At 41.0% G+C, this 22,075-nt stretch overlaps 1 protein-coding gene and 1 long non-coding RNA gene across 2 annotated transcripts in view; both read right to left on the reverse strand.

Moving 5' to 3' along the window:
- Positions 1–22,075, reverse strand: part of LOC110498826 (pro-neuregulin-3, membrane-bound isoform-like) — a 303,813-nt gene that overhangs the window by 165,466 nt on the left and 116,272 nt on the right. The window contains exon 2 of the mRNA XM_021575470.3: positions 14,876–15,008. Coding sequence (XP_021431145.3) covers positions 14,876–15,008 — 133 coding nt within the window. The remainder of the gene's footprint in view (positions 1–14,875; positions 15,009–22,075) is intronic.
- LOC149973631 (uncharacterized) lies at positions 5,990–7,214 on the reverse strand. The gene is made up of 2 exons (XR_016489285.1): positions 6,933–7,214; positions 5,990–6,807 (listed from the first exon to the last, which is right to left on the reverse strand). It is a non-coding gene; the product is annotated as an uncharacterized LOC149973631 (long non-coding RNA).

The raw sequence follows: 22,075 nt of genomic DNA on the forward strand, positions 1-22,075 counted from the left end.
AATCGCCTATGGGAACAAACCCACCGTCGCTGGACCAGACAGGATTAGCAAAAAGTGCTCTTCACTGACGAGTCGCAGTTTTGTCTCACCAGGGGTGATGGTCAGATTCGCGTTTATCGTCGAAGGCATGAGCATTACACCGAGGCCTGTACTCTGGAGCGGGATCAATTTGGAGGTTAGAGGGTCTGTCATGGTTTGGGGCGGTGTGTCACAGCATCATTGGACTGAGCTTGTTGTCATTGCAGGCAATATCAACGCCGTGCGTTACGGGGAAGACATCCTCCTCCCTCATGTGGTACCCTTCCTGCAGACACATCCTGACATGACCCTCCAGCATGACAATACACCAGCCGTACCGCTCGTTCTGTGCGTGATTTCCTGCAAGACAGGAATGTCAGTGTTCTGCTATGGCCAGGGAAGAGCCCAGATTTCAATCCCATTGAGCACATCTGGGACCTGTTGGATCGGAGGGTATGGCCCTCCCGTGGGGTAACATCTCACAGCAAGAACTGGCACATTTGGTGCAGTCCATGAGGAGGAGATGCACTGCAGCACTTAATGCAGCTTGTGGCCACACCAAATACGGACTGTTACTTTTGATTTTGACCCCCCCTTTGTTCAGGGACACAATATTCCATTCCTGTTAGTCACATGTCTGTGGAACTTGTTCAGTTTATGTCTCAGTTGTTGAATCTTGTTATGTTCAGACAAATATTTACACATGTTAAGTTTGCTGAAAATAAATACAGTTGGCAGTGAGAGGACGTTTCTTTTTTTTCCATTCCTTGAATTTTCACACTAGTTTTAATTCGGAAGGCAGATAAATTAGGCTATTTTATTAGGCTATTTTTGTAACATCACAAAAAATCCAAATTTTAATACACCAACGGTAACGTCAGATTATATTTATAATCTCATTGCAACACGGTTTAATGCGTTCTGTTGCTTGACATAGGCGTTTTCAAAGAACCGCCAGTCAGAGATGGGAAGTATTTATTTTACATACATAAATATGTATTTCAACTCCTGAGTATTTTGAGTATTTTGTCATTTGTATTACACTGGGCTGAACTACACTGCAATATATTTAGTACCAAGATACTTTCAAGAGCTGCAATTCGTATTTTCTAAATACTTTTCTGCACCATTTTCATAGCTGTACCATTTTCATAGCTGTTCACCAATTTGTGGCCCCTTTTCACCATGCATAGGTATATCAGAAGTCTGATGGTGCTATGGTGTGATGAGCGTCTGCTAAATGAACTATATACAGTGCTGTGAAAGAGTATTTGCCCCCTTCCTGATTTCTTATTTTTTTGTCTATCTGTAACACTTAAATGTTTCAGATCAAACTCATTTTAATATTACTCAAAGATAACCCAAGTAAACACAAAATGCAGTTTTTAAGTGATGATTTTATTTATTAAGTGAAAAAGCTATCCGAATCTTCATTGCCCTATGTGAAAAAGTAATTGCCCCCTAAACCTAATAACTGGTTGAGCCACCCTCAGCAGCAACAACTGCAATAAAGCTTTTGCAATAACTGGCAATGAGTCTTTCACATTGCTGTGGAGGAATTTTGGCCCACTCTTCTTTGCAGAATTGTTTAAATTCAGCCACATTGGAGTGTTTTCGAGCATGAACCACTTTTTTAAGGTCATGCCACAGCATCTCAATTGGATTCAAGTCCGGACTTTGACTAGGCCATTCCAAAACCTTCATTTTGGTTTTTTTAAGCCATTCAGAGGTGGACTTGCTGGTGTGTTTTGGATCATTGTCCTGCTGCAGAACCCAAGTGTGCTTCAGCTTGAGGTCACGAACTGGTGGCCGGACCATCAGGATTATTTGATAGAGAGCAGAATTCATGGTTCCATCAATCACAGCAAGTCGTACAGGTCCTGAAGCAGCAAAGCAGCCCCAGACCATCACACTACCACCACCATATTTGACTGTTGGTATGATGTTCTTATTCTGAAATGCTGTGTAACTACTATGCCAGATGTAACGGGACGCACACCTTCTAAAAAGTTCAACTTTTGTCTCGTCAGTCCACAGAATATTTCCCAAAGTCTTGGGGATCATGAAGATGTTTTTTTGCTAAAAGTGAGACGAGCCTTTATGTTCTTTTTGGTTAGCAGTGGTTTTCACCTTGGAACTATTTTTGCCCAGTCTCTTTCTTATGGTTGAGTCATGAATACTGACCTTAACTGAGGTAAGTGAGGCCTGCAGTTCTTTAGATGTTGTTGTGGGTTCTTTTGTGACCTCTTGGATGAGTCGTCGCTGCGCTCTTGGGGTAATTTTGGTAGGCCGGTTCCCATGTTGTCCGGTCCTCTGGCAGTCTCCATGGGGGTGCCACAGGGTTCAATTCTCGGGCCGACTCTTTTCTCTGTATATATCAATGATGTTGCTCTTGCTGCGGGCAATTCCCTGATCCACCTCTACGCAGACGACACCATTCTGTATACTTCTGGCCCTCCTTGGACACTGTGCTATCTAACCTCCAAACGAGCTTCAATGCCATACAGCACTCCTTCCGTGGCCTCCAACTGCTCTTAAATGCTAGTAAAACCAAATGCATGCTTTTCAACCGTTCGCTGCCTGCACCCGCACACCCGACTAGCATCACCACCCTGGATGGTTCCGACCTAGAATATGTGGAAATCGATAAGTACCCAGGTGTCTGGCTAGACTGTAAACTCTCCTTCCAGACTCATATCAAACATCTCCAATCTAAAATCAAATCTAGAGTCGGCTTTCTATTCCGCAACAAAGCCTCCCTCACTCACGCGCCAAACTTACCCTAGTAAAACTGACTATCCTACCGATCCTCAACTTCGGCGATGTTATCTACAAAATAGCTTCCAATACTCTACTCAGCAAACTGGATGCAGTTTATCACAGTGCCATCCGTTTTGCAACTAAACCACCTTATACCACCCACCACTGCGACATGTATGCTCTAGTCGGCTGGTCCTCGCTACATATTCATCGCCAGACCCACTGGCTCCAGGTCATCTACAAGTCCATGCTAGGTAAAGCTCCGCCTTATCTCAGTTCACTGGTCACGATGGCAACACCCACCCGTAGCACGCGCTCCAGCAGGTGTATCTCACTGATCATCCCTAAAGCCAACACCACATTTGGCCGCCTTTCCTTCCAGTTCTCTTCTGCTGTGACTGGAACGAATTGCAAAAATCGCTGAAGTTGGAGACTTTTATCTCCCTCACCAACTTTAAACATCTGCTATCTGAGCAGCTAACCGATCGCCCACCCAATTTACCTACCTCATCCCGATACTGTTTTTATTTATTGACTTTTTTGCTCTTTTGCACACCAGTATCTCTTCCTGCACATGATCATCTGATCATTTATCACTCCAGTGTTAATCTGCTAAATTGTAATTATTCCTCCTCATGCCTTTTTCCACACAATGTATATAGACTCATTTGTTTCTTTTTTTCTACTGTGTTATTGACTTGTTTATTGTTTACTCCATGTGTAACTCTGTGTTGTTGTCTGTTCACACTGCTATGCTTTATCTTGGCCAGGTCGCAGTTGTAAATGAGAACTTGTTCTCAACTAGCCTACCTGGTTAAATAAAGGTGAAATAAAAAAAATAAAAAAGGCCGCCACTCATGGGAAGGTTCACCTCTGTTCCAAATTTTCTCCATTTGTGCATATAGAATCTCACCGTGGTTGGCTGGAGTCCCAAAGATTTAGAAATGGCTTTGTAACCCTTTCCAGACTGATAGATGTCAATTACTTTGTTTCTCATCTGTTCCTGAATTTCTTTGGATCGCAGCATGATGTCTTCAATCACAGTAAATTCATGAGTGGGCAATTACTTTGTCACATAGGGCCATGATGGTTCAGATAATTTTATTTATTAAGGGAAAAAGCTATCACTTAAAAACTCCATTTTGTGTTTACTTGGGTTATCTTTGTGTAATATTAAAATTAGTTTGGTGATCTGAAACATTTAAGCGTGACACATGTGAAATCAGGAAGGCTGCAAATACTTTTTCACAGCACTGTGTGTTTGTAAAAATGGACAATTGCAAAGCATGCTGAGTATTGCGCTAACGAGCTCCGCTCCAGAACAAGGTTTTATCTAGAAGGGATACATAAATGTTTTTTTTGTAGCAGGTTTAGGATAATTTACACAGCAGGTTAGGAGAATTCGGTTAAACTGTATCCCAGCTAGACATGACCCTGAAACAAGGCCAATAATAATACCCAGTGTGCTTTGCAGTTCATTTCGGTATGTTTATTTTCACATATACATTTATATTTTGGTAACTTAGCATAGTGACATACAGTGATTTCAACTAAAGTATCACAGTCATAGCAAGTGAAATGTTTCTGTGACAGTTTCGGAAAAAATGTTGTTGCTGTTTGGGCTGGCTAATTGCAAATGTATTTCTGTTTTATAAAATACATTTCAAAATACAAGTATGTTATAGTTTGTTTTAATACATTGATCTTTATGGTATTTTGTAATTGTATATAGACATTTTTGACCATCCTTACTGCCAGTCAAGGTGAGCTCCCTGATCACTCAGCCTGCTCGCTCCCTGCCTACTCAGTCTGTATTTTCAAACTTCCTGGTAGTTTGACATGAGGGAAAAGGTCATTCAAATAAAAAAAAGTGTGGGTAATGTTTTAGTCACTCAAAAGGCCATTTTACATGGGAATCGGAATGACTGTTCGGGACCTTTGAATAGGGAGGAATGCACAAGGGCACACTTCCGGTGAAAGGGCTATTATTGGAATGCTGTGAAGAAGCGTTGTGGGTTGGTCAGGCAGTCATCAGTGACAGGTAAGTCAAATGCTTGAGCAGTTTGCCTGCTCTCATTTGTCTCGCTCTTGTATCTAAACACAGTCTCATAATAGCACAATTTATATACTACAACAAAAAAAAAAAATCCCATGTTATATATAATTATTATGATTATTCCAAAAATTCCTCCAAAGGGGGCAGTATTCTGCCTAGCCTTATTAACTATTATTAGTAGCGTCCATGCAGTATTGTGTTTTACTGTACAATTATGTTATTAATTGTACATTGACTTGTTAAACAAGCCAAACTAATTTCTTAACAGATGACAGGCTCAAGTGTTCACCAAATTGAAAATGGGGATTGGCCAACACAGATAGAAGGAATGGATATGCCTTCAGCGAAGGATGACCAAACCCAATGGGAAGACCCATCTCTAAGTGATCACAACTACAGTTCAGGTGATCATGTAAAGCCCACTACCTGTGAGGCAGGGACACAGTGCCCAGCAGCACTTCTCTACAAAACCCTGCTGAGGAACGAAGTTAAACTGCTTTACAGAAGTGCAAGGATCTGGATTCAAGGGGGGAGTCATTTAGCCATTACTACGCCCAGAACACTATCAAGTACCTGGTGGCCATTGCACCTTGAGGTCTAGTGATGTTCATCTCCTCAGCATATGGAGGTAGATGTGGTGAAAAATATATAATATCGGATTCTGGGTTCCTGGGGTACCTCTGTCCAGGTGATGAGGTCATGGCTGACCGGGGCTTCACAATGCATGATCTGCTACACGAGAGGAGGGTCAAATGAACAATTCCAGCCTTCACAAAAAGAGGTGCACAGCTGTCAGAGGAGGACACCACATGTACAAGATGGCTAGCTAATGTGAGGGTTCATGTGGAATGCGTAATTCAAAGGCTCAAATTATTTAGAATCATCTCACAGATGGTGCCAATCAACCTCTCACCTAAAATGGACAAAATACTTTCATTCTATGCTGCCCTGTGTAACCTGCGTGGTGATATGACTCACCAGGCAATACTTTGGATCTGTGCTGAATGAACTGACCAGTCAAATGCCATTCAGAGGGTCGATTTCCAAATATGAATTAAAGTTGTCAAAAGTTATGTTAAATAAACTTCAATTCATTCTATAACAACTCAACTTTAATATTAATAAATAACAAAGCCACCAAAACAATTTCCACAATACTGTTGATGCATTAAGTCAGGCTTTTTAATTGAAAAACAATGTGTTAATAGTAACTGCAAACAGGAGAGACATCTGACTACATACTTCTACAGAGCTGGCCTATATATTTGTCACTCAGTGACAATCTGCCTGCCTGGTGCTCCTCAACAATAAATGGCAGCATTTGTGTTGAGTAGAATGCCTTCAACCTCAGGACAGCCTCTGCACAGAACTGTGCATCATAGGGAACAGGGATGACAACTTGCTGGAACGGAGCACCTTACTTTCTCTCAGTCCTGTGCAAAATATACCAATTTGCAGCTGCATGTAGTAGCCACGTGGCCCATGTGGTTGCAGTTGGGGTGTGCCCTCCACCACCTTCACATCACAGGCTTTCCCATTGAAGACATCATCCAGAGAATCACAGCCCTTCCCCATGACAGTCACTTGATCTCCAACAGCTCCTTGGACTTTGGCACTCCGTCAGGGCTTGCAATAGCCATGGCTCTTCAACACTGACAGCAGTGCCTCTATGGTCCACAGAGTATCCAGTCTTCCAGCCACTGGGAGGCCATCAGCTCATTATCTTTCCCGTAGTGAGTGACTGTATTCCCTCAGGAACCTGGGATACAGATGCTCCTGGAGAAACTTACCAGGGTTGGTGGATTCCCTGATAAGGACCTTCTTGGTTGAGCGTGCAGTAACTCAAAGCTTCCTTGAGTCATGCCACAAGTGAGGCACTCTGCTCCTTTGTCATCTGTTCCAAAGCAGTCGACTGGGTTGTGTTTCACATTGTAGAAGGAATGGCAGTTGTAATTGACATGCTCTCCATGTGGCTGGGAAAAAGTAGAGACTATATTAAGTTATTATATGGAGTTAGAAAGCATTGAACAGAAGATACACACATCAGTTCAAATACATTAAAATGGTACAGCCACAAATAAATATTCCTTGATATTACTGTCGGTTCAGCATTAACAGACTGGCAGAGCAGACTCCCCACAGGCAGATTCAGGTGTCTCAGGCTCCTATTCAATTCCCCCTGTGAGTGGAATGCAAGAGTGGGAGGCAGGGGTGGACATTCTGGACGCTTTTCTTCATATTGGTCACTGGCCTTATGGTGTGTGAAGTCAATGCTGTTTAACCGCTTTGGCTCAAGGTTCATCCGAGTCCCTGCATTCCATTGTCGATGCTCATCTGTGCAGGCTATGCTAGTTAGCCCACTGGACACTGCATTCTGCACCTGTGATAGAATGTTTGTTACAAAAAAAGACATTCAGAGAAAATGAGAAGATCCCATTATTAAGGAATAGGTGACGACTATGTCATCAACTTTCCAAAACAAATGCTTTTTATTATAAACTTACCTTGGTATTGTTCCCAATGAGATGAGATGACTTATACTTACCATACTTTAGGCGTTACCCCCAACCACAAGGATATTTTACAAACCGTATTCACCGAGAAAACAATAACACCAAAGACACTAATAACACCAAAGACACTAATAACACCAAAGAAATACATGTGATGCTGACATGTTAAAGTACATTATATACCCTACTCACCTGGATAAGCCTACCTTGCTTCAGCAATGTGAGATTTGACAGGATACTTACAGATTCCCCACATTAATACAGCAGTTCTGTTCATCCACAAATACATGTCAACATAACCAATAAATCATGACATTCTCAATTCAGCTTTCATCCAACAAAGTGTTTGGTCTAACTGCAATGTTTAGACTGACTATTTTTTCATTCTGTGTCTAGATAAGGCAGTACTGCACACTTTCAAGACCAAGTAATGCAGAGATTGATCATATCATCTGAGAACTCTACCATAACGTTAGCCTATGGATTATAATAACTGTCACCACATCACATGTAGTCTGCTTGTATGCTGTAATCATTTATGTTAAGTAATGTTAGACATAGAAATGCAAGTGACTTTGCTTATTAGCCTACCTTCCACAAAATGGAGGCTGCATGACTTTCCAAGGCCAGCGTTGCATCCAGCCGTCTCTACTGGTTCATTGTTGGATACAAGTACCCAAACAGAGAGGTAAGAGCTGCTTGATTGGCTGGGCTGAACATTGGCTTTCAAAAATTCCAATCCTTTTCCCTCCTCCTGGTGAAGCCCTTTGTGTTTGTTCCCAATTGTGTGCCATCTTTTGTTTTTGTTTATTTGTTAATGATGCACGTTCGATGTAATTCACTAGCGTTGACGGAAGTTGTGAAACGGAAACACAAACACAATCGCGTTTGAATGGAACTGGGTCAAGTGGGCGTCGAATATAGTGCTTACTTTTGACCAGAGTTAAGTCCATAGGGCCAATTACACTCTGTAATTGCATTTTTGTCCCCCCCTAGTTTTATAATTGGAATGTAATACAAAACGAGGCAACGTTGTGCTTTAGGACCATGCGAAAGCCTCAGAGCGGTAAGCTGTTTGGAGTGTTTATCTGACTGGAAAACAAAAAATGTTTTCTCCCCCCATTTCTAAGGTTTGTGAAATGAAAATGTTCAGTTATATTCCATGATATTCTTAAAATATATGTGTTGACTGAATATAAGCAGCAAGTGATGTGTGCTAAATAAACAAGTTGATGGCTCAGTCATATGGCCTCAGCTACAAGGCACAGATCAAATACAACTCAAAAACAGGTTTCACATATTTTCAAGACCTGAGCTATTTCATTGGTTTGTTTTATTTATCACATTTACTTATGTAATGTTCCTGAATATACAACAACAATAGAAAGAAGCTGATAGAGCATCTGGTGGAGCATCTGGTGGAGCATGGAGTGAAAGTGTGCTGTACTGTAAGTACGCTACAACACTGTGGGACAGGTGGAAATGGTTTAGCAGCCTGACAATAAATTGGAATACAAAAGAAGCCATCCACCCTTAATGTCAATGTCAGGTTGTTTTCTTTTCACTGAATCTCCGTTAGGATATTGGTTAGGCTACAATTAGGCTGTGGAATAATGTAGCCTAAATAAAGAAAGAGTAAGCCTATTATTTTGCTCAACCCCGTACAGTAAAGGCAACTACAAATGTCCACAGAGGTTGTGAAATACATTATGAACACGAGACTCACATGTTGCAGTTCATTTATTGTTTAATTATTCAAGGCTCCGTTTGTTATTTTGTTTAATATAAATAAAATGCTTGAATTAATGGATGATATATATCGAAGAACACCGGAGGTCATGGGGCAATTATCAGATCAAATGTGAGGACACAACAGTTAATCTGATACAAGACTATCAATATCACAGACCTGCTTTGCCCTAACAAAAAATGCAACAATTTACAAATATGTAAATTTATTATAATCCACATAATAATCAAATCAACCTTATAATAGGTAATGATTTATATATTTCCAAAAGAAAGATGCATTTACAGGATTTGTTCATCAACATCTTTATGTTTTTGTTAATAAAATAATAGTTGTAGGCTTGGCAGTGTTACGGATTAATGTTTTCAGTTGATGCCAAACAAGTTTGATCGGGTTAAAATCAGGAGACCTACAAAAATATTTCTAGATGTACTGTAGGTCTCTTGTAGGCGAGGTGAGTCTCACTAGTGTTGAGTAATGTGCTGTTGTAGGTTTACTTACTCTGCTGGAGTCTTGACCCAGTTTATGCCCTCATTTGCAATGCAAACCCAGGCGGCAGTGTGTTGTGAGTCATTGTCTACATCATCATAGCTACAGTATGTGCAACAGCCTAATCAAGTGAGGACGTGGGAGGTCTACTGTATACTTATGGTCTATTGTAACCTGGACTCATACCTTTCCAGTTCTCTTCACCCCACCCTTAACTCCGCCCTTAACTTATTCGGCATAGGGGGCAGCATTTTCACTTTTGGATAAATAGCGTGCCCAAATTCAACTTCCTGCTACTCATCCCCAGAATATAAGATATGCATATTATTAGTAGATTTGGATAGAAAACACTCTGAAGTTTCTAAAATTGTTGGAATCATGTCTGTGAGTATAACAAAACGTATGTAGCAGGCAAAACCCAGAGGACAAACCATTCAGAATTTTAAAAAATGTAGGTCACTGTCTATTCAATTAGTTTTCATTGGGAAACCGGCAGTTCCTACTGCTTCCACTGGATGTCACCAGTCTTTAGAAATTGATTGAGGTTATTCCTTTGTGTAATGAAGAAGTACGGCCATCTGAATGAGTGTCACTTGAAGTGTACTTTTTGAGAGAGGCGGCGCATGACTCAAAAAAGTTGCGTTAGTTTGTTGTCTTCCTGTATTGAACACAGATAGTCCCGTCTTCAATTTGATCGATTATTAACGTTTAGAAATACCTAAAGCTGTATTACAAAAGTAGTTTGAAATGTTTTGGCAAAGTTTACAGGTAACTTTTGAGATATTTTGTAGTGATGGTGCGCAAATTGGAAGCTGTGTTTTTCTGGATCAAACGCGCCAAATAAATGGACATTTTGGATATATATCGACGGAATAAATCGAACAAAAGGGCCATTTGTGATGTTTATGGGACATATTGGAGTGCCAACAAAAGAAGCTTGTCAAAGGTAAGGCATGATTTATATTTTATTTATACGTTTTGTGTCGCGCCTGCAGGGTTGAAATATGCTACTCTCTCTTTGTTTACTGTTGTGCTATTATCAGATAATAGCATCATGTGCTTTCGCCGAAAAGCCTTTTTGAAATCTGACATGGTGGCTGGATTCACAACGAGTGTAGCTTTAATTTAGTATCTTACATGTGTGATTTAAAGAAAGTTTGATTTTTATAGTATTTTATTTGAATTTGGCGCTATGCATTTTCCCTGGCAATTGGCCAAGTGGGACGCAAGCGTCCCCAATACCATAAGAAGTTAAGTAGATATCTCCCACCTGGATATTGTTTTGTTTGTGCATGTGTACCACGTAGTCATGTTTAGTTGTTCGTTGATTGATTTATTGTTTTTTCTTTAAGTTTCACTTTGCAATAAATATGTGGAACTCAACATCCGCTGTGCCTTGGTCCCGTTCTTGCGCCTTGGTCCCATTCCTACGACAACCGTGACAGTCAGTAAAACATTAAACAACACGAATTACAATGTCATACTCACGTCATAACGCCAGCTAACTTGCTAAATAGCGATTTTTGTAAATAAACTTTGTGACAAAAAAATCTACACAATCATTTGTCTCTACATTAACTAACACATTAATCTTAATTGTAAATTTTTTGCTTGACTCGTTATGACGTTGTATTTGCTTCCACTGTAATGTCTTGTCAGCCATCTTTGCTGAAGAAAGTCACTAGGGACGGGTGGCTCGCGTCAAATTCGTCATTGGACCCACACGATATGATTGGTCATATAAAAACCTTGTGACCCACATGCATAATGAGTGCTCTAACTCCGCCTTGTGGTGGTCTGGAGCAATGAAGCCGTGGCGCTGGGTACCTCTAAGCCCTGCAGTGTAAGTTCACAACTTTTAAAGGAGGAACCACTGTAGGGCAGCAGCCTCTAAGCTGCAGGATAGCGTAACCGGGTGGAAGATGGCCTTGAGATAGAAGCTGTTTTTCAGTCTCTCTGTCCCACCTGTACTGACATCGCCTTCTGGATGATAGCGGGGGGAATAGGCCGTGGCTCGGGTGGTGGATGCCCTTTATGATCTTTCAAGTCTTCTTGTGACATCCGCTGCTGTAGGTGTCCTGGAGGGCAGGTAGTTTGCCCACGTTGAAGCATTGGCCAGACCGCACCACCCTCTAGAGAGCCCTGCGGTTGTGGGCGGTGCAGTTACCTTAACTGGCGGTGATACAGCCCGACATGATGTTCTCAATTGTGCATCTGTAAAGGTTTGAGGGTTTTATGGGCCAAGACAAATTTCTTCAGCCTCCTGAGGTTCAAGAGGTGCTGTTGCGCCTTCTTCACCACACTGTCTGTGTGGGTGGACGATTTCAGATAGTCAATGATGTGTACGCTGAGGAACTTGAAACTTGCCACATTCTCCACTGTGGTCAAGTTGATGTGGATAGGGGCATACTCCCTCTGCTGTTTCCTGAAGTCCACGATCAGCTTCTTTGTTTTGTTGATGTTGAGTGAGAGTTTTTTTTTCCTGGCACCACTCTCCCAGGGCCCTCACCTCCTCCCTGTAGGCTGTCTCGTCATTGTTGGTAATCAGGCCTACTACCGCTGTGTCGTCTGCAAACTTGATGATTGAGTTGGAAGCATGGGTAGCCATTCAGTCATGGGTGAACAGGGAGTACAGGAGGGGGCTGAGTACGCAACCTTGTGGGGCCGATCAGCAAAGTGGAGGTGTTGTTTCCTACCTTCACCACCTGGGGGTGGCCTGTCAGGAAGTCCAAGACCCAGTTGCACAGGCGGGGTTCAAACCCAGGGCCCGAACTTAATGATGAGTTTTGGAGGGTACTATCGTGTTGAATGCTGAGCTATTGTCAATGAACAGCATTCTTACATAGTTATTCCTCTTATCCAGAAGGGATAGAGCAGTGTGCAGTGTGATTGCAATCGCGTCATCTGTGGATCTATTGGGGGAAGTAAGCAAATTGAAGTGGGTCTAGGTGATATGATCCTTAACTAGCCTCTCAAAGCACTTCATGATGACAGAAGTGATTGCTACGGGGCAATAGTCATTTAGTTCAGTTCAGAGTCACAAAAACCACAAATAGAGATAACATTAATCACTAACCTTTGATCATCTTCATCAGATGACACTCATAGGACTTCATGTTACACAATACATGTATGTTTCGTTTGATAAAGTTCATATTTATCAAAATATGAGTTTACATTGGCACGTTACATTCACTAGTTCCAAAAACATCCAGTGATTTTGCATAGCCACAACATTCAACAGAAATACTAATTTCTCACTACTCTGCAAGCATGATACTCCAACCGGTTTCCCAGTTAGATATTTTTTGAGTTTCCTAGTTCATAGTAGCCCGAGCACAGCATACTTTTTTTTGACACGTATTTAAATTGATTGTTTTTCTCACCCATCTCCACACAATATCCCATAATGACAAAGTGTTTGCAGATTTATTGAAAATGAAATACAGAAATATATAATTGACATAAGTATTTACACCCCTGAGTCAATACATGTTAGAATCACTTTTGGCAGTGATTATAGCTGTGTTTTCTTTCTGCCTAAGTCTCTAGGACCTTTCCACACCTGGATTGTGCAACATTTGTCCATTATTCATTTCTAAATTCTTCAACCTCTGTCAAATTGGTTGTTGATCATTGCTAGACAACCATTCTCAGGTCTTGCCATAGTTTTATGAGTAGATTTAAGTCAAAACTGTAACTTAGCCACTCAGGAACATTCACTGTTGTCTTGGTAAGCAACTCCAGTTTAGATGTGGCCTTGTATTTTAGGCTATTGTCCTGCTGTCTGGTGGAAAGCAACCAGTTTTTCCTCTATGATTTTGCCTATGCTTAGCTCCATTCCATTTTGTTTTTTAACCTGAAAAACTCCCCCGTCCTTAATGATTACAAGCATACCCATTACATGATGCAGCCAAAATGTGGAGAGTGGTACTCAGTAATGTGTTGTATTGGATTTGCCACAAACATAACACTTAGTATTCAGGACAAAAAGTGAATTGCTTTGCAACATTTTTTTAAATGTAGTGCCTTGTTACAAACAGGATGCATGTTTTGGAATATTTTTTATTCTATATAGGCTTCCTTCTTTTCACTCTGTCAATTAGGATAGTATTGTGGAGTAACAACAATGTCGTTGATCCATCCTCAGTTTTCTCCTAACACAGCCATTAAACTCTGTAACTGTTTTAAAGTCACCATTGGCCTTACGGTGAAATTCTCTGAACAAAGCATTACGCAGAGTGCAACATTTGCACACTCCCTACAAACTTTTTGAAAAAAACTGCTGAGATGGGACTGCAGGTAGTACCATCCCAGACCGCTTTAGGAGAACAGCCACACCATTCCTTGCAACTGGGTCTTGATCAAGCAGCACTTTTGAGACGGGCCCTTGGACCCCAGGTGGAAGGGATTGTTCCAGATTCTGCTGACCACCCAGACTGCAGTTGAAGTACCAGGGTCAAAATGCTTGGCTCCATGCCTCCCACTGCAAGAGAGTCCCAGAGCCAGAGGAACCTGAGACGACTTCTGCTGGAAAGCGGTAAAGGCACTGCAGTAAATCTGGGACTGGTATCATGCCTGGCCCTGTTTATATTACTAGAGTCCAGTGAAGCAGGGCCAGGAGATCCAGAGAGAATGGTCATTACCACCATGTTGACCAATATGATTGTGCCCTTTGTCAAAGGAGTGATTGTCACATTTGCAAAGGTAAACCTTGTACTCCCTTAAATCCTTGTAAATTATGTTTCTTATTTTCATTGTTAGTAACGCAATATTCTGAAGCCTCTGATTGGAGATAGAGAAGGTAACGTTTACCTTTGATTGATTGCTGGTATAGTTGTGCTTATGTAAGTCTCCATAGCACAAAACAGGGAATTGTGAAGGAAAAATTAAGCTTAATGACAATTGTGTAAGACAACTGTACTGTGTGCTTTAAAGCTATTATCCAAGTTGAACTAGAACTGGACAAATCTGGATTTGAGGTAGGGGAGTATGAGGAGGAGGGGGGCGGTGAATATCACTTGGATACCTACAGTATATGCATGTCTTATATAATAGATAAGCTTGCCAATAATAGAGAATACTGATCTAAACCACATATTCCTAAGGTAAAATGTAAAATGTATTTGTGTCTAAGAGAGTCCAATGCTGGACTCCCCTGCACAGGTCACTATTGAATAAACTCTGGGTGAATGTTTAACAGAGCTGATTTTTCTACCACATTAACGCACACACAGACACATCACACAACTCTCACACGCGCAACCACACACACACATAGAGACTCACCTGCAGTGCCTGTGTACTCCTGCTACTGTCTCAATGATGGAGCACTCGCCCTCATTGAGGCAGAAGGCCAGGTCCTTGTCGTCGATGCATGACTTGAAGACATCTGAACGCAGACTAGGGGATGTGGGAGCCACTGTGAAAAGGAGCGAGAAAAAGAGAGATGTTACTGGTTGCCACAAATAGACAATTTGCTTTGGGTAACGTATACACTTCAGAACCACAGCAAAAACAACAACATTTGTTTATTAAGAAAGAAAGACAACAGAGAGGGGGAGAGGGAGAGAGAGAGATGTGCCCAAAATGAGCAAAAAAGACTGCAATTCTATGCTACTGTATTTCTGCCAGGAGTACTTTATTATTTCTTGATTTGGCTAATTGTATGAACAGTAAAGATTTTTTTAAATGTTTAGACAAGTATCTTGGCCCTATGATCATGGACTATATCATTAAACATGCATCATACATGCAGCTTCCATACACACTGACAAGGCTACTTGGGAGCTTGTGGTGCTACGTTGATATGAATAATATTCAGTAGCAGGTGTCACAATACGGCCGGTCAGAATCAATAGGTTAATGGAGAGGAACTAAGTAGACACGGCAGTCTCTCTCCACTCCTTCCTGTTAATCATCAACGGTGTTGACACCAACTGCAGTAAGGAGAGATACACAGATACATGAACAAACCTGTCAGCATCAACAGTATTCATTTGTTGAATGGGAAATCATTATTTATTCACTAAGGAGGCTTTGATATACAGATTATCAGAATAATGCAAACATTTGATGTATAGCACATCAACAATATGGATACTCCAAAAAAAAATGTGTTTTGGTTAAAAATTAGCAGTTGTTTTGTCGGAGGTGTTGGAGGTGGAACTGAATTACAGCTGTCAAATCCACAAGTGGCTCCCAGCATTATATGGAAAGTGGACATTGCCATTGGCTGTATGGAGTCACATGAACAGAAATCCCAAGCAGCCTTGTTTACAAGTTGAACATTAGAATATGAGATGTAGTCTTCACCTCGGTTAGGATGATAGAAATCCTCAATGTTAGGTTTAATGATTTTTCAAGTTGAGTGTAATTATTTCTATATAGCCTAAACTCTCTCACACTGACCTTCTAACATGAGTGGAGCGGGTGGGACTTTGTGACAATGATGCAAGAGCAGCTGCTCACTGATTTGACTGCTCCCAATGCAGTTCCACCTCCAACACCTCTTATCGGCGGTAGCTGCCAACATCGGGTGAAATTGCAGAGCGCGAAATTCAAACTACAGAATTATTAATATTTAACTTTCATAAAATCAAAGTGTAATACATCAAAATAAAGCTTAACTTCTTGTTAATCCAGCCGCTGAGTCAGATTTCAAAAAGGCTTTACGGCGAAAGCACACCATGCATTTATCTGAGGACAGCGCCCCGCATACAAAACCATGAAAGCATATTTCAACCAGGCAGGTGCGACACGAAAGTAAAAAAATATCGATATAAAAAATGCCTTACCTTTGAGGATCATCTTCTGTTGGCACTCCAAAAGTTCCCAGTTACATCACAAATTGTCCTTTTGTTCGATAATGTCCTTTATATCCATAAAAACTCAGTTAAGCTGGCGCTTCAGTCAATAAGCCACCCAGTTTCCCTCCACCAAATGCATACAAAATGAATCCCAAACGTTACTAATAAACCTTTCCAAACAAGTCAAACAATGTTTATATTCAAACCTTAGGTACCCTAATACGTAAATAAACTATACAATTTAACCTTTTGTGACTAGGGGGCAGTATTTTCATTTTTTGAAAAATAACGTTCCCGTAGTAAACGGGATATTTTGTCAGGACAAGATGCTAGAATATGCATATAATTGACAGCTTAGGATAGAAAACACTCTAAAGATTCCAAAACTGTAAAAAATATTGTCTTTGTGTATAACATAACTGATATTGCAGGCAAAAGCCTGAGAAAAATCCAATCCGGAAGTGCCTCATGTTTTGAAAGCGCTGCGTTCCAATGCATCCCTATTGAGCAGTGAATGGGCTATCAACCATATTACTTTTTCTCCGTATTCCCCAAGGTGTCTACAGCATTGTGACGTAGTTTTACGCATTTATGTTGAAGAATACCCGTAAGCGGCTACATTGCGCAAGTGGTCACCTGATGCTCTCAGAGTGATTCTCGCGTAAAATACAGAGGTAGCCATTATTCCAATCGGTCCTACTGAAAAACCAATTGTCCCGGTGGATATATTATCGAATAGATATTTGAAAAAAAGGAACTGTTTCGGTTTTTCACATTTGTTGTTTTGGTATTTTGTAGTGTTCACGTTTATGGTCTTTATTAAACATGTTGATCTCTAACCACGCTGCATTTTGGTCCTCCTCTCCTTCAACAAAATCCTTCGTCCACAGAAGAAAACCGTTACAGCTACTTCTGTGAACGTCTGAACACTGCATCCAAAAATGAACTGGACATGACTTTGTAAGGACTGTGTTTGTGCAAAATGTTTCAGTGAATAACATTGTGGCCAGCTCAAATGGTCCTTGTCGCGTCAATCAAAACTGGACATTATAAATAAGCGTTCTAATCACACCGGTTTGAGGGTACGCTGCAGGGACCACTGTAGAATGATCACACCCTTCCGTTGGTACATGTCAAAGGTTTAAGAGGCACCTTTTAACCACATGCCACAATGGAACCAACTTCATCCTTACCTCCCATTGAAATTCATCAACTTGTGTAGTCTAGGGTGGTCTTAGCTGCTGCTGCCACCGGAACACATATACCGAGGGTCACAACTTTGGTTTTCGAAGTGGGGGGCAAAAATACATATTTGTTTATTTTTGGGGGGGAGGGTTAGATCAGCTTTAAAATTGCAGATAGATTGTGGCTTCCATTGGCTCCCGAGTGACGCAGCAGTCCAAGGCACTGCATCTCAGTGATAAAGGCATCACTACAGACACCTGTTCGATCTCGGGCTGTATCACAACCGGCTGTGATCGGGAGTCCCATAGGGCGGAGAACAATTGGCCCAGCGTTGTCCGAGGTTAGGGGAGGGTTTGGCCGGGGTAGGCCGTTATTGTAATATAAGAATTTGTTCTTTACTGGCCTAGTAAAATAAAATATTTACAATCCCCCATATATTTTTCTGTAAATCCTCTGTATATATATTTTGCTTTATTTTCTCTTAACCCTACCATTCCTCCCCTAATTGATGTAAACTATTGGACAACAACACAGGCTTATACAGTGAGGGAAAAAAGTATTTGATCCCCTGCTGATTTTGTACGTTTGCCCACTGACAAAGAAATTATCCGTTTATAATTTTAATTTTTAGTGTGCTCCTAATCTCAGCTCGTTTCCTGTATAAAAGACACCTGGGAGCCAGAATAATTTCTGATTGAGATGGGGTCAAATACTTATTTCCCTCATTAAAATGCAAATCAATTTATAACATTTTTGACATGCGTTTTTCTGGATTTTTTTGTTGTTATTCTGTCTCTCACTGTTCAAATAAACTTACCATTACAATTATAGACGGATCATTTCTTTGTCAGTGGGAAAAGTATAAAATCAGTAGGGGATCAAATACCTTTTTCCCCTCACTGTACTTCCAATTTATACATACAATATAACATTTTACTGGCACAGTATATTTTACATTAATTATTTTGTTTGTTTTTAGTCCTTCAGCTCCACTCAACCCCTCCCAAAAGTCTCTGAACACAATCCAGTTTTGATTTCTATTTTGAATATATTTTTCAACTGTGCTGCGATGTCTTAAAAGTTCTGAACTATTCTCATAGATTCTACATATTGGAAATACATTTTATATTTTTGCTGAGAGTATTATTATATTATTGATCGATTGACTATGACTTTTTAAGTGACACAGCAGTGCTATTTGCAGAGGGGGACATAGCTTGGCATGGGGCTCTGAAGTCCCCCCCATTTCCTGCTATTCTACACAATCTAACATGACTCCAGGCTCTTCTAGCCGTCTCTATTAAGAACAACAAAAGTAAGTAAAAATGGCCACTGTCATCATGCTAAACTCAGCAAAAAAAGAAACATCCTCACTGTTAACTGCGTTTATTTTCAACAAATTTAAATATTTGTATGAACAAAAAATGCAACAAGTAAGACATAAACTGAACAAGTTCCACAGACGTGTGACTAACAGAAATTGAATAATGTGTCCCTGAACAAAGGAGGTGTCAAAATCAAAAGTAACAGTCGGTATCTGGTGTGGCCACCAGCTGCATTAAGTACTGCATTAAGTACTGCAGTCCTCCTCATGGAGTGCACCAGATTTGCCAGTTCTTGCCGTGAGATGTTACCCCACTCTTCCACCAAGGCACCTGCAAGTTTTCTGACATTTCTGGGGGGAATGGCCCTAGCCCTCACCCTCCGATCCAACAGGTCCAAGACGTGCTCAATGGGATTGAGATCCGGGATCTTCGCTGGCCATGGCAGAACACTGACATTCCTGTCCTGCAGGAAATTACACACAGAACGAACAGTATGGCTGGTGGCATTGTCATGCTGGAGGGTCATGGTGAGTTCCTGGTGTAACTCGGGCAGTTGTTGTTACCATCCTGTACCTGTCCCGCAGCTGTGATGTTCGGATGTACCGATTCTGTGCAGGTGTCGTTACACGTGGTCTACCACTGCGAGGACAATCAGCTGTCTGTCCCGTCTTCCTGTAGTGCTGTCTTAGGTGTCTCACAGTATGGACATTGCAATCTTTTTCCATGGCCACATCTGCAGTCCTCCTGCCTCCTTGCATTATGCCTAAGGCACGTTCACACAGATGAGCAGGGACCCTGGACATCTTTGTTTTGGTGTTTTTAAGACTTTCCACCTTCTTCACTTTTGTCCCGTCGATGTGGATGGGGGGGTGCTCCCTCTGCTGTATCCTGAAGTCCACGATCATCTTCTTTGTTTTGTTGAAGTTGAGTGAGAGGTCATGTTCCTGACACCACACTCTGGGACCCTTTATCTCCCCTTATAGGCTGTCTTATCATTGTTCGTGATAAAGCCTACAGTGGTTTCAACGAAAAGTGTTGAGATTATGCTGCTGTATTTAGAGGTAATTTGTGGTTTAGTACTGTACCCTGCGTCACTGCTTCATTGCTCCAGGCCAGTGCAAGGGGGAGTTAGAGCACTGATTATGCTTTTGGGTCCCAAGGCGCTAACGTGTCTCTAACTGACAGTGAATGGGCGATATAAACCAAATAGAAACTGATAATTGTGCACAACTTCAAAATTGAATTTCAATCAACTGAATGATGAGGATGAGGATGAAGATGGTGATTGAATTTAGAACAATAGTGTAAGAATTGCTGTTCCTCTATCCTGCACGCACACACCCGGAAAAATACACTTATTTTTTTGATACTAACTCGGCAGTATTACTTACTAAAACTGTTGTTACACTAAGGTTTTTCGTCTAAGAGAAATTAAAATGTTAAAATTATATTCTTAAAATATATATGTTGACTGAATATAAGCAAGTGGTGTCTGCTAAATAATCAAGTTGATAGCACAGTCAAATAGCCTCGGCACCTACAGTTGAAGTCGGAAGTTTATATACACTTTAGTCAAATACTTTTTAACTCAGTTTTTCACAATTCCTGACATTTAATCCTAGTAAAAATGTGGGGTCTTAGGTCAGTTAGGATCACCACTTTATTTTAAGAATGTGAAATGTCAGAATAATAGTAGCGAGAATGATTTATTTCAGCTTTTATTTCTTTCAACACATTCCCAGTGGGTCAGAAGTTTACATACACTCAGGTAGTATTTGGTAGCATTGCCTTTAAATTGTTTAACTTGTGTCAAACATTTCGGGTAGCCTTCCACAAGATTCCCACAATAAGTTGGGTGAATTTTGACCCATTCCTCCTGACAGAGCTGGTGTAACTGAGTCAGGTTTCTAGGCCCCCTTGCTCGAACACGTTTTTTCAGTTCTGCCCACAAATGTTCTATGGGATTGAGGTTAGGGCTTTGTGATGGTCACTCCATTACCTTGACTTTGTTGTCCTAAAACCATTTTGCCACAACTTTGGAAGTATGCTTGGGGTCATTGTTAATTTGGAAGACCCATTTGCAACCAAGCCTTTACTTCCTGTCTGAGGTCTTGAGATGTTGCTTCAATACATCCACATAATTTTCCTACCTCATGATGCCATCTATTTTGTGAAGTGCACCAGTACCTCCTGCAGCAAAGCACCCCCACAACATGATGCTGCCACCCCCATGTTTCACAGTTGGGATGGTGTTCTTCGGGGTGCAAGCATCCCCCTTTTTCCTACAAGCATAACGAGGGTCATTATGGCCAAACAGTTCTATATTTGTTTCATCAGACCAGAGGACATTTCTCCAAAAAGTACGATCTTTATCCCCATGTGCAATTGCAAACCGTAGTCTGGCATTTTTATGGCGGATTTGGAGCAGTGACTTCTTCCTTGCTGAACAGCTTTTCAGGTTATGTCGATATAGGACTTGTTTTACTGTGGATATAGATACTTTGGTACCTGTTTCCTCCAGCATCTTCACAAGGTCCTTTGCTGTTGTTCTGGGATTGATTTGCGCTTTTTTGCACCAAAGTACATTCATCTCTAGGAGACAGAATGCGTCTCCTTCCTGAGCGGTATGACAGCTGCATGGTCCCATGGTGTTTATACTTGCGTACTATTGTTTGTACAGTTAAACGTGGTACCTTCAGGTGTTTGGAAATTGCTCCCAAGGATGAACCAGACTTGTGAACGTCTACAATAGTTTTTCTGAGGTCTTGGGTGATTTCTTTTGATTTTCCCATGATGTCAAGCAAAGAGGCACTGAGTTGGAAGGTATAGGCCTTGAAATACATCCACAGATATACCTCCAATTGACTCAAAGGATGTCAATTAACCTATTAGAAGCTTCTAAAGCCATGACATCATTTTCTGGAATTTTTCAAGCTGTTTAAATGCATAGTCAACTTAGTGTATGTAAACTTCTGACCCACTAGAATACAGTGAATTATAAATGAAATAATCTGTCTCTAAACAATTGTTGGAAAAATGACTTGTGTCATGCACAAAGTAGATGTCCTAACAGACTTGCCAAAACTATAGTTTGTTAACAAGACATTTGTGGAGTGGTTGAAAAACTAGTTTTAATGACTCCAACCTAAGTGTATGTAAACTTCTGCCTT

The sequence above is a fragment of the Oncorhynchus mykiss genome, chromosome 20 (assembly GCF_057628025.1).
Source record: "Oncorhynchus mykiss isolate SJ-2025 chromosome 20, ASM5762802v1, whole genome shotgun sequence".
Classification (NCBI taxonomy): Eukaryota; Metazoa; Chordata; class Actinopteri; order Salmoniformes; family Salmonidae; genus Oncorhynchus; species Oncorhynchus mykiss.